Genomic DNA, 12,597 nt, shown 5'->3' with positions numbered 1-12,597 from the left:
TGACAAACCCCTCGGGTCGTCATATTTGTTCAAAATATTTGGAATCGCAAAACATGAGAAAGTATAAACAAGGATGATATGATCAGTAAGCATGGCTTTGCCATGTTTATTTTTTGATTAACTACTTGCATTATGTATTAACTATTGTTCACACATATGGATGTCCATGCGCACACTAGGTCTATTTCAAATTATTCTGCTGACATTATATCAAAACAAGGGAAAGCTTTTTTATTTTAAATTGAACCTTGCTTGTGTAAAACCAAGCTGGTACTTGGTCTGATGGTCATTGACTCGTTGATTTTGATGACTGATTGGGAAAGCCTTCAAGCCAAATCTCTCTTAAATGCATTATAATATATTATTTTAAGCTGTAGAACGTGTTACTAATGGAACTAATCGTAAGATTACTTTCCTTGATTTTATGATCGTACCATATGCGAACAATAATTTTCTATTTGATCTTTTTCGTCCATCTGTCTAGACATTGTTACAAATTATTGAATGTATAAGATCATCGTAGCTGCTTTATGCTCATAATTTTTTTGTCCAGAATGTTGACATTTTTCCTCTCCAGAATATGCAGACGGGAACAAATTTGCTAAGCTTTTCGTTGGATCTGTTCCAAGGACAGTAACTGAGGAGGATGTGAGTTATTTTATTATCCTTATACCTATATTCCTGGATAGCTTGTAAACATCCAATTTAAACTTTTGTTTTGTTTTACCTAATTTCATGATATATGATTGATTTTGCTGTCGTTATGACCTGTAGTATACTTGATACTGATATATTTTCCCTTTTGAGTACCCGTCCATCATCTAGAATTTGAGCTTACAAGTGCCAATTTATGTCTAGTGTCTTGATTATGCACCATTGTACATAATATCAGAATCTGAGAGCTCACTATGGCCTGATCTTATCTTTTCTTCTGGTTGTGTATACTTAATTCCACTTGACAACATCTTTCATGACTGTTCCGTTCTGCAAATACTGTTTCAATATTTCAATAGTCATGTTCAACTATTTTTCCTTGTCCATTCATTGCTTCATATTGCTACATTTGTTAAATTGATTTATCTGGTAATGTTGAGCCCAGGAGGTTCATAAGCCCATATCACATCTAAAGCTGCCTGCATAATGTCAGGAACAAGCACCCTACATTGCAGTAATAATTATGTAATCAGGAGTTTATGAAGCTGTTAGTCAAAACTGAACATGAGAACAGATTATGTGATTTACTGTATGATGATTAGGTCTCAACTTATTTTAAATGATGTTTCAAGTCATATATAGATATAAAAGCTGAATGTTAGGGTTGGCTAACGGGAAATGCTTTTTAACATTGTTCTGAAATAGTTATACCGCCCCCCTGCAGGACTGGTGGGGATGCACCCACTTACTCCAAGATGAGGGATGTTCTCCCTTCTTTCTAGCTGTAACCACATAATTTGTTACTGGATCGCATGGTATATGACTTGTGTAAAAAGGTCATATAGTTATAGTTCATGCTTATTAATCAGAGTGTGTCTTATAGAATATGTGAAGAATGGGCAGAACATTGCACATGAAGATGATTCCGGGGCCTTGATTTATTTTATTTTACAATGCTTGGGAATCATTTTGTTTTTATGTAGTTCATTATTTTAAGCAAAAAGAAAAGGATCAATTTCTGATGTCCTTTGGGATCCAGGAACTGTTACAAAACCATGATCTACCTCTTCTGACTTATTTCTTATGCAATTTCTGGTTTTGCTGAAGCCTTGAAATATGACATTTATAAACTTTATTTGACTCGATGCTATTAAATTGCTTCCTTCACCCAGATTCGCCCCTTATTTGAGGAACATGGGAATGTTATTGAAGTGGCTCTGATCAGGGATAGGAGAAGTGGACAGCAACAAGGTAATTTTGATTTCTTTCTCTTAGTTTTTATGATCTGTACTTTTGTCTCTTTTCAGGTGCCCTGAGGGTTAAGTGGAGCAATAAGCCCTTTTAAGTTATTTTTTTGGAAAACATTAGCAGTGGTTGTTGGTCTCAGTTGAAACCGTCCCATTGTCTCCTCTCTGTGCATCGAGAAGAAGACAGGGTTATCTGGACCACTAAAGTTGCTTATATCAATCAATCAACCAGTAAATAACTGGAATGCAAATAACTTCTGCTCCACCATTTGGAGCAAGTTTTGGCAGTGGATTGTTCCCTCTAATGTTGTAGTTTACACTGTGGTGTTTAGTCCTGTGCAATTGTTGTATTGCAGATGACAAAAATGCAAGCTGGCTTGCTTTTGATGGATGTTAGTCACCACAGTGAAACAGTTCAAGTTCTTAATGTCCAGTTTTTGTCATCAAACCCGACATTAAGTTTTTTATTTTATTCCATGCGTTACTCTATAGCACTTTATCCCAATTATCAGTGTTTAGATGTTCTTCTATGGTCCTTTAGTGCTGGATGCTGGGGTCCTATAGTGCTGGATGCTGGTGGATGATTTTACTGTGTTTTTCCCCTTTTGAATTTCCTATGAGGATGGATTATCTGGTCCTATGGTTGTTAGAACCTTCCCTTTCTTGCATGTGGGCTTGGTTGCTTAAATTACCTTTCAAAACTAGAAAGCGTGAAAGCAATTCTCATGCTTTGTTTCATAGAACTCCTATTTCCTTTTCGTTTTATCAGAATTACAAATGCATCATCTTGGATGAGCTTGGATTTGTGCTTATATTGTTTAATGATAATGTCATCTGAGCTGATGTTATACGTTGTGGATCATGTGACTGAATCATGTTTGATTGAATACCTCACTCTTGGATTAGTCATGATGATTGTGTTCTGTGCATGGTGTTGGTTTGTTTTTTTTGTTGTGGATGGTTGGCTGGTATTACATTCTTGTGATGTTTTATGGACGTGATATGAACAAACCAAGTAAGATTGTCTTTCTGTGCTATTTCCCTTTTACTATTCGTTTTCACCTGTGGATGGTACCTTGTTGTCTTTATTGGGTTAGATACTGATGGATTGCGACTTATGTGTGAATACTACATTTGATGCCCGAGACTTTGGACAATGAATTAGAAATTTTTTCTATTATTTTATTTTCTTAAGTGGATAACCTCACTATGGCCCTTTTTATTGACAATTGATGGTAGACTTCTATTATTCTAGCTACAACCTTTACTATCACATTTTACTTTGATTTTGGCCTATTTCTGTTGAAGTGGATGCACTTACTTGGCTCATTGATTTGTTGGGTGACACTTGATGATGACTCCGCCCCATTATTTCAATAATGAGCTAATTCTGGATGGTTTAGATCTTTATAGTCATGGTGCATCTTTTGGTGTTCTCAATTATATGTGATAGTCTTTGTCCCTTTTTTAAAGAATGCAAGAAGTTTTCAGATTGTAAAATTTTCTAGAAACACCTTAGTAGTGATGATGGGTTAATTTCTATGGGTGTCATCTGATCTGCTATCTGTGTAGAAATGGCGATAGTCTCACTGTCAAATTCTTGTGTAGCTTCCAAGTTGTTTTAACTAGATTGTTCAATGTGGAGGAAATTATGCGTTTTCTGTTCATAAGGTGATTGTTGAGTTGATGATTCACACTTTTCCAGATTTATTTCTTAAATTTTGTGTTTGTGTCCTATATATTGCTTACAGTGGTCTTTTCTTCAACTTTGCATGTGCTATTTTTTATAGTTAGAATGTTAACTACTAGAATATTGCATAGTGAGTGCAAACTTTGGTGGTTACTGTGAATTTCTGAGGTACATCATTGTGTTTACTTAATGTGCTTCTTCATCTTATTATAAACAATTTTTAAACCCACCTTATCTGCGGATCTGAGTTGCTGTTTATTTGTTCTATTTTCGGTCTTTGTCTGTTCATATGGTCGTAATGTGATATTCTTGAAGTTGTTCTTATTGGGTTGAGTGGGAGACTTGCTTGAGCAGTTCTGATTATTGTGTCCGATGTCATGGAAATATTGTGATGATTGCTCCCAGTAAATCTGGAATGAGAAGGTTTCTTTTGTTGCCATCTTATCTGTACTGATTTTGTAAAACTTTTTAGGTCATAATATCTCCATGTTCATTGATTCCATCGAATGCTAGGTTGTTGCATAATTTCTTTCTATGGTAGATCCATGAAATTTGAAAGGTTTCAATGGCTGCTGGAAAGGCATTGAATGAGAGTTTTAGCATCTCCTTTAGACCCTGAAAGGGAGTAGGTAATGAATGAAGAACTTATAGAAGGGACAGCCTGCATAACTGAGACTGCAGGTCATAGATATGAACTGTGCATCAGCGTCGGACACATTGTTGCCTTTGGAATGTTTATAACACACAGCATTTTGTTCACAATGGTGGTGTAATTGTTACATACACAATAGTGGTAGAATTTTTTCAGGCAGCTTTGTTGGTTTCCGCATTTTTTTTGAAATGTTGCAGTTTCATTTATCAAATATTCTCTGAAAAGTTGGAAGCTGCCTTCGTGAGCTGCCTGTGTGAGCAATTCTTAATGAATAAAACTGTTTGAGTTGTTAAATGACACACTGTTCTCTGTTATGCATGATGACTTTTGAAATTAATATCTGCTTCTTGAATCATGTCATTGAGTAATATTCATGAATCCTCAATGTTTCAGCCTTTCATTTGCAATTGCATATTTATTTATATCTTCTGATTTGTATGTCATGTCAAAGTTCTGGTAATCCAATGGGATCAAAAATACAACATTTACATCTACAGGATTTTGTTTCGTAAAATATGCAACTTCCGAAGAAGCTGATAGAGCTATTGCAGCGTTGCATAATCAACACACCTTGCCAGGGGTGAGCAAGTGTCTCATTTATGTCACATGCACTATATGTAACTGCATTTATTTGTTTACTAATAGTTTGAACTTGTGATCATTCTCAGGCATTAGCACCTTTACAAGTAAGATATGCTGATGGTGATCGGGAGCGCCATGGTACTTTTTCAAGCCCATTATCTGTTCTGTGCTCAATGTCCGACAATTGTACAACTGTGATATGCTGTATGAATTTTCAGTTAAATATCATACTCCAAAACCCGTCTTCAGTAATATTACTGGTATATTAAAGATAGGAAAAAGACAAAATATGGTTTAATGTTTGATATTTTTCATGGAAAGATTGATCCATGTTAGATTGCTTATGCACAACGAGATATATACTATGTAGCACAATTAATAAATATAGTGGCAAGAGGCCATCTAAAATACATAAATTGATTCTCAATTCAGCATTGTTTTTTCTTCTACATTATTGAATTTCAATGGTGTATAGATATTTATAAGGAACTACTTTTGTAGGGTGTTCATGTATGATAGCAGGGTTTTAACTTTGGGAAGGAGTGTACACAAGTGTGATGAGTAATTTTTGTCATCTGATCTTTGTGAAAACAAATCGTGTAAAGGTATTGTCCAAGGTAAAGTATCCCCGATGTGGTGGTGGGGGGGTGGGGGGTGGGGGTGCATGTGGTTAGTCCTCTCAGTCTTGTATGCAAAATAAGTTACTTCTTGGTGGTCAAATTGGTGTTAATAAGACACTAGAATTCTGGGGAACAAAATATGAGACCAGACAACTGCAACCCTCTTCTGAAGGAATTTGCATTTTACCAGTAGAGATTTGCATTTTGTATTAAAGTGTACAAGGCCAGAGATGGTTGCCACTAGCCACAGACAATAGCTATGTGTTAACTGGAAATTATACAGCATCTGTATTCATGGAATCAGTTATATGTGTTCACTTGAATGTGCTATTTTAGGTGTTTCATCTAATTCAATTCCTAGGTTTACTATTTTTTATGTCTACTTAATATTTCTATGCAGAGGACAAACTGTTTGTTGCATCACTCAATAAGCGTGCCACAGAACAGGAAATTGCAGAGGTAAGCATTATTAGCGTGGAATTAATTCAAAGTGAAGTTGTTCTGTCCTGGCATCAGTTGCATGTTCCACAAACAACTGTTATGCTAGATTTCCTTCTAGTGTTCTCCTGAATCTTCTTTTCTTGAGTTAGATTTTTTTTTCTTTCCTTAAAACGCACACTGAAGATACATTTGATAGATAATTTTAAAAAAATTTACAGGGAACATTTCTATTTTGAGAAGCATCTGCCATTAACCGTCCACTTATTATGTTATCAATCAAGTTATCGTATGAAAGTGCGGTTAAAATCTTCATATATCTTTTGGCAGATATTTTCCCCTTACGGTCATGTTGAAGATGTTTATCTTATGAGAGATGAGTTGAAGCAAAGTCGAGGTCTGTCCTTCCGTACCTTGTGTAATTTCAGTCTTGTTGATGTTCATCTATCTTATATGCATGTTCAAATAATTTTTAAAGGTTGTGGCTTTGTGAAGTTCTCAAATAGAGAGATGGCAGCAGCTGCTATGAATGCCTTGCATGGAACTTATGTGATGAGGGTAAAATTAATCAGTCGCTGAAAATTTAAGCTTCCTTAGATTTACTTGCAAACAATAAGTTATTCCCTCCTTTGCTCACAGGGATGTGATCAACCATTAATTGTTCGGTTTGCTGATCCCAAGAGGCCTAGACCTGAACAAAGGTTTAAAATTTTCTCCTTAAATCATTTTCTACTACTAATTTGTTTTGTTGATAGTAATAGCTAATTTTTCGTAGAGGTGTATGATCGGAGAGAAATATGGAAGTTCCACAGTTACTCGTTGCTGATGTTTCCTTTACCTTATAATTTTTGTATAGGGGTGGTGGTCCTGCATTTGGGGGTCCTGGTTTTGGCCATCGCTCTGAGACAGCGACAGTGATCGGGTATCTCTCAACTTTAATGCAGAACTCTAGTATTATGGTGTTAGTATTGCAAGCTAAATTTACAACTCCTATACCATGTCACCTTTTGATGAAGATAACTTGAAAAGGTTGAAGAGAGCTGACAATAGATTATATACAACTGGCTAGTGATAATGATTTTGAATTTGCTATCAATTTTAGTGAGCGTTAAGCTAAAAACAAGTGAATGCATAGATAAATAAAGTGAATATATGATAATTATGCTTTATGTTAACTAGGATATGGAACATGTTTTCCAAGTATGCTATGTAGTGCTTGCTGTGATTTCTCCACCTTCATGCTTTTCTAGACCGTGCCAATTTAATCATGATTAGTGTTCGCTACTTGATGTTGCTTCTATAGTTCAATGGAACAGTATTTAAGAAATTAGCTTCAAAACTCTCCAAATAATAAAATGCAACATTTGTAGAGTTTACCCAACATTTTTTGATGATTTTATCGTTGCGGCAAGCTAGATAACCCTGTTTTCTTAACTTCCAAAACTCTGATATGTATCATCGTCTGTTCCCTCTTCCTCTAGAAAGTTTAGTGTTACCCCTCTTGGAGTGCTCACCCAAAGTTTCTTCTCTTCATCCAGATACTGTCATTTTATCCGACATTCATTTTTAAGACATTTACTCTTCAAGCTACTGTGATCATCCCCTTTTAGTTCTTATGCATGTTCAACATAATGATGGTTTTTGAGCATGAATCAGTGCCCATGCTTTGCAGTTTTAAAATTGGCCTTGACCAATGCATCCGTATACTGAGATGTTTCAGGGAAATTTGAAGACTGCTGGACTCTTGATAATCTGTTTCAGTCATTTCTCTTCAATAATTATAGTCATACTTCTGTTGTTCCTTTCTTTTCATTATAAATGCTCTCCTTACAGGCCAACAGCCAAATTTGATGAGCCGATAGGTGGCCGCATGCCACCTAATGCGTGGGGCAGTAGTCCACAGTCACGTGGACCATCTTCTCAAGCTGCTAGTCAAGGTTTTGGCACCAATCCCTCTGCCAAAGGTGGCATGGTTGAAACATCTTCAGTTGCAGTAATTTCTCTTTGATATCTCTACCAAGCAAATTTCTATCTATTGACTGAATATTGAATAATTTTTTTGAGAATGAGTTCTAAAATATTAACACTTTTGCCCATTTTGTTTGTATAGACTGGTCCTTTAGGAGAAACTGGACTGACAGGTGGACATCAACCAAATTTTGCAGCAACACCGCAACAGGTATCCTTAGTGTCATTTCTTTTTCACGTCTTTCTAGGCTTGTGTACAGCCTAACGGTTGAATTGCTGAGTCTTAATTGTGGATCTCATTTTCTCAGGGTTTTAACCCTTCTGTTCCACAAATGCATCCTGGTCTTGGTCCACAAATGCTGCCATTGCAGAAGCCACTTATGACCCCACAACACTTGCCGTCTTCATTACAACCGCCTCAGAACCAGCAGATATCAGGTTCCCATCCTCAGGGGCAAACATTGCAGCCACAGATGCAACAAATGGGGCAGCTTCAAATCCCTCAATCTACTGGCCTACCCTCCAGCCAAACTTTACCTTCACAACAGTTACCAGGTTTCGGAGGGCAGGCTTCTCAGTCTTTGAATCAACTGAATGCTTCTGCCAACGCCCTGCAAATTCCTATGGGCTTATCACAACAGGGAGTGGCAGCTATGGCTAATCAGCAGCAGTTGCCGTCATCTACCATCTCTCATCAGCTGCTTCAGAGGCCCATCCAACAACTTCCTTCACATCCCCCTCATGTGCTTCTGCAACAACAGGCACAAGCTTTACAGTCGAGCTATCAATCATCACAGCAGGCAATATTTCAGCTTCAACAGCAGTTGCAACTGATGCAACAGGCTGGGCTAACTCAGCAGCAAATTCCTCAGAATGCTAAGCAGCAGGTAATGAAATAATAAGTTTCTGTCGGTAATGATTTCTTTAATTTAGGTGAGGTACTTAATGCTCTCTTTCAAGGGATCTCTGTGCGATATTTATGTCTGCTTTGCTTTAACAAACTTTTTCATGTGTACTGGAATCTGTATATTCTGTATGATGATGATTTCCAGTTACAGCAGAGTTGGTTACCTAATAACTTTTTTTTAATGGATGCCTAATAACTTTTATCATTAATTAACTTTATACTTTATCTGAAATGCATGCAGCAATCACCATGGAGCGGACCACAGCCAATATCTAGTGCTCCTGCTAACACAACAACCGCAGTTGTTCCATCAGCTGCACCAGTAACTTCTTCTGTGCCAGTAACTACTACGTCTGCAGTCCCCTTAACCTGCAACTGGACAGAGCACACATCTCCCCAAGGATTTAAATATTATTACAATAGCGTTACCCAGGAAAGTAAGGTGAGTAAACATTGTTTTGTTATATCATTGTCCCTTCATTGTAAAAAAGATAGCTTGTCTGCTTATCATTTCTCCTGGTCTGCCTATCATTTCTCCTGCAGTGGGAAAAGCCGGAAGAGTATTCCGCTTTTGAGCAGCAGCAGCAACAGCAGAAAATGCTATTATTTCAGCAGCAGCAACAGAAAGTTGCTGTCCAGCAGCTTCAGTCACCGGCTCAGACTCAAACACAAACACAAAATCAGCCTAATCAACAAATTCCTCAAGCACAGCAGGTGCAGAATCAGATGCAGCTTAGGCAGCAGGCACAAATGCAGCAGCTGCTTCAGCCTTCTTTACCGGTTAGTATTATTTTTGTTGGCTCATTATATTTCAGAATCTTTCTCAGTAACAAACTTCCTCCACTTGCCTTTACAGTATCAGGCCGCTGGCGTGGGTAATCAGCAAAACATTCAGGTAAACCTTTGCTAGAAATAAGTGAGTTTCAGATATTTATGACTGAACACGGTATGTGTCAGATATTGTATGAAGTGCTGGGAATACAGGTGGTAGCAGCCATATATTATTCTGTGTCTTTGAGTCTTTTCATAGTATACAAGTGAACTTGCAAAATGTTGATGTAACGCGGTACCTGGTCTACGTTCAGATGCTATTTTTTGGCACTTGGTTTGCTAGTCTGGCTTTAGTGTTTAAAAGCGAGTGGTTGGTCCTGAGGAATTTGTGGGTCATTGTCCCGGAACCTTCTGAGTTATTGTATTTGAGCACTGGTACTTTTAAAGTATTATAAATCTTTTGTGCTCATGCCTGAGCTCGTGCGTTAGAGAAAAAACATGTTTAGAGTAATATGATATCCAAGATATTGGTTTAGGCTGTTAGACAACCACATTTGTGTGAAACTATCTTTTAGTTATAAGGTAAGAAATGAGTGCATCTGGAAGAAGTTAGCGGTAGTTGCCGTTAAGGACAAATGTGGAAGAACCAACTAATGTGTTTTTAGCATTTGCTAAAGGGGTACTAAGTGTGCTAATCAAGAAGACTGATAGGATTGTAGTTAATGGATTAATGACAACTAAAATCAAGATTAAAGGAGCATGGTTGGGTTAGATAGTATATGCCACTATTAATTAAATCAAGGAGATTGCCCTTTAGTAATTAAAAAATGGAAGAAAATATTTACGGAGCTGGACCCACAGGTTTTGGTAAAGGCTTTGCTGTTATTATACAGGCTGATATGCATAAATCTGTCTTAATCTTCTAGATCTTCATTGAATGCTTTATGAAGCATCGGTGCCTTTACCCATTTCATATCCTAGACAACTGGCTATGTTTTTGTCTTTAACATCGGATTATTGGGTCTTACTCCATTTGGAATTCAGAATATGTTCAGTGAAGTAGTTTTTTGTTGTCTTTTCTGGTTTCTCTCTGCAAAATATGTTGGCTTGTCAATTTTTATTGTGTATGTTGGCAGACGAGTATATGGCTAATTGGTTTAACTAGCTGATGAATTTTGTCATGGTTTAGGGAAACAAGTGTCCTTAGTTGTTCAAACGTCATCAAGGACATGTAGGGAATGTAAAGCACTAAATTATAAGAAGAATTGAGGAAAAAAAAATCATTGCCTGTCACTACAGGTTTACACCAAAAGTTGGCACTAAGTAGTTGTTAGTAAAGAAAAAGGGAATGGCTTTTGTAAAGGTGCCCTCATTTGCATCAAACTTTGAAGTTGTGGTGAGATGCCCTTGCAGGTTTAGTGCCCACTGCCCATCCTTTCCATGGCTGGAAACTCTAGTTTGCTCTCATACCATCATAAGGGTTCAGTGTATCAAACCTCTGAAGTTGGGTGAGACTTCAAGGTTATTAAGTTAATACTCAAACAGCTTGTAGTGGAGCTTAATAGAGGAACCAAGTGAGCTTAAATTCGGAAGGTAATAATTGTTTTCTTTCATTGTGGAAAGTGTGGGTTCGGATCTCACCACATTTGCAGGGGGTGAGAGAATTTTCTAATTCATGTGTTGGGACACAATGATACACGTTCTTAATGAGATGACTGGTGCATAACACGTGGAAGGTGCTAACAACACTGAATCACCGCATGCCATTCCTTTGCAGGATCTTCTTTCCCTTAATCTTAAGAATTTTCTCCTTTCATGAGAGCTTCTATGATTTATGTTGGCTTTTTGCTGAGAAGCCAGGGGGGGCAAGAAGAGCTTAAAGAGAAGGATCCATGTAACAATATCTAAAATTTTGGACAGCCACCTTGTTTGTTGCATTTAATAAGGAGCCTTATAATGTCTTTATTGGCATAGACTTAATTAGGCGAGACAAATTTACTCATACTAGAATGTCATGCCACATATTTCACATGCACAGTCTACATGGTCTATCTTTTTATTTGGTCCAATAAGATATTGCGATTACATATACTATTTTTCTTTACATATGTAATCAATATCTTTGTGTCATGTATAAAATGTTCCTAAAGAATAATTAGTCAACCTCATTTTAATTTTGAATGTGAAGGAATTTAGCACGTGTTCTTTAGAGAATACTTACTCTTCTGCGTATATATATATTTTCCTCCGTTCAGGACTTCAATTATGCCCAATTACAGGCAGTTAATCCTATTACTGATAATGCCAGGTCACAACAGGTATTTGTTCAGATGCTGGGCTTTTTCAGTTACATTCTTCTGTTGTCTTGGAGTACCCTTCAGTAATTCAGTTTCTCCTTTTTTGTGTTTTATTATGTAGGGGATTCACGCTGCACAGGAGTTGTCCTGGCAAAACAAGCCATGAGGTTACCATTCTTCGCGGCATCTAAGATTTATTATTATTAAAATTTTCCTCCTGAAGAAAACATCTATGCATCTCTCTTTCAAATGGGATCCGTTTATGTTGCTTAACAAGAAAACGCAAATAATTTTCAAACTTTTCTTTGCTAATGGCACTTCACCCCCTGCTATATTTTGATGCTGGCAAATATCCCTTTGATGTTCCTCATCTTCTAACTTCATGTCATGTGTTATCTGGAAACCAAGTCTTCTTTCATGCAAAAGCAGGTTGTTCTGTTTTCAAATAAACTGTTTCATTTCATTAGGTTCGCTTGCTGCCAGCCAGTGCCATCTTTTCTCATGTTATTGTCCTTGGTTGGATTTTTTGTTGCCCCCCACAGTATATCTCCATAACATAGGTTATATGTTTCTACATGGAAGATAATTCTATCTTATTTGCTATACTGCGTTATTTTGTGAGCTACAAATCCCTCACATTTGAAGATGTGTTTGATCCAGGTATCAGCAGGACCAAACAACAATGAATCCGAGATTTCTGAGAGTAGAATAGAATTGACAGGAGAAGCAGCTGTAACGATGAGAGGCAATCTGTATAAGAAGAGCCAACGC

The 12,597-nt window shown here is 37.1% G+C and overlaps 1 protein-coding gene across 2 annotated transcripts; it reads left to right on the top strand.

The window, feature by feature from the left end:
• LOC109841154 (flowering time control protein FCA-like) lies at positions 562-12,597 on the top strand. 2 transcript variants are annotated; one of them, XM_020410035.1, is made up of 18 exons: positions 562-648; positions 1,827-1,905; positions 4,741-4,823; positions 4,912-4,963; positions 5,846-5,904; positions 6,214-6,280; positions 6,362-6,441; positions 6,523-6,584; positions 6,740-6,805; positions 7,717-7,876; positions 7,994-8,062; positions 8,160-8,738; positions 9,000-9,200; positions 9,302-9,538; positions 9,615-9,653; positions 11,785-11,847; positions 11,948-11,993; positions 12,487-12,597. In XM_020410035.1, exons 6-17 carry the CDS (start codon positions 6,253-6,255, stop codon positions 11,990-11,992), a joined length of 1,629 nt encoding a protein of 542 aa, XP_020265624.1. In that variant the 5' UTR covers positions 562-648; positions 1,827-1,905; positions 4,741-4,823; positions 4,912-4,963; positions 5,846-5,904; positions 6,214-6,252; the 3' UTR covers position 11,993; positions 12,487-12,597. The 2 variants fall into 2 exon arrangements, with proteins under 2 accessions (XP_020265624.1, XP_020265623.1); XM_020410034.1 differs by lacking the exons at positions 562-648; positions 1,827-1,905; positions 4,741-4,823; positions 11,785-11,847 and having other exon boundaries at positions 4,919-4,963.

Source organism: Asparagus officinalis, chromosome 5 (assembly GCF_001876935.1).
Source record: "Asparagus officinalis chromosome 5, Aspof.V1, whole genome shotgun sequence".
In the NCBI taxonomy this organism is placed as follows: Eukaryota; Viridiplantae; Streptophyta; class Magnoliopsida; order Asparagales; family Asparagaceae; genus Asparagus; species Asparagus officinalis.
The sequence above is the reverse complement of the archived record's forward strand: the minus strand, read 5'-3'. Positions and strand labels throughout refer to the sequence as shown.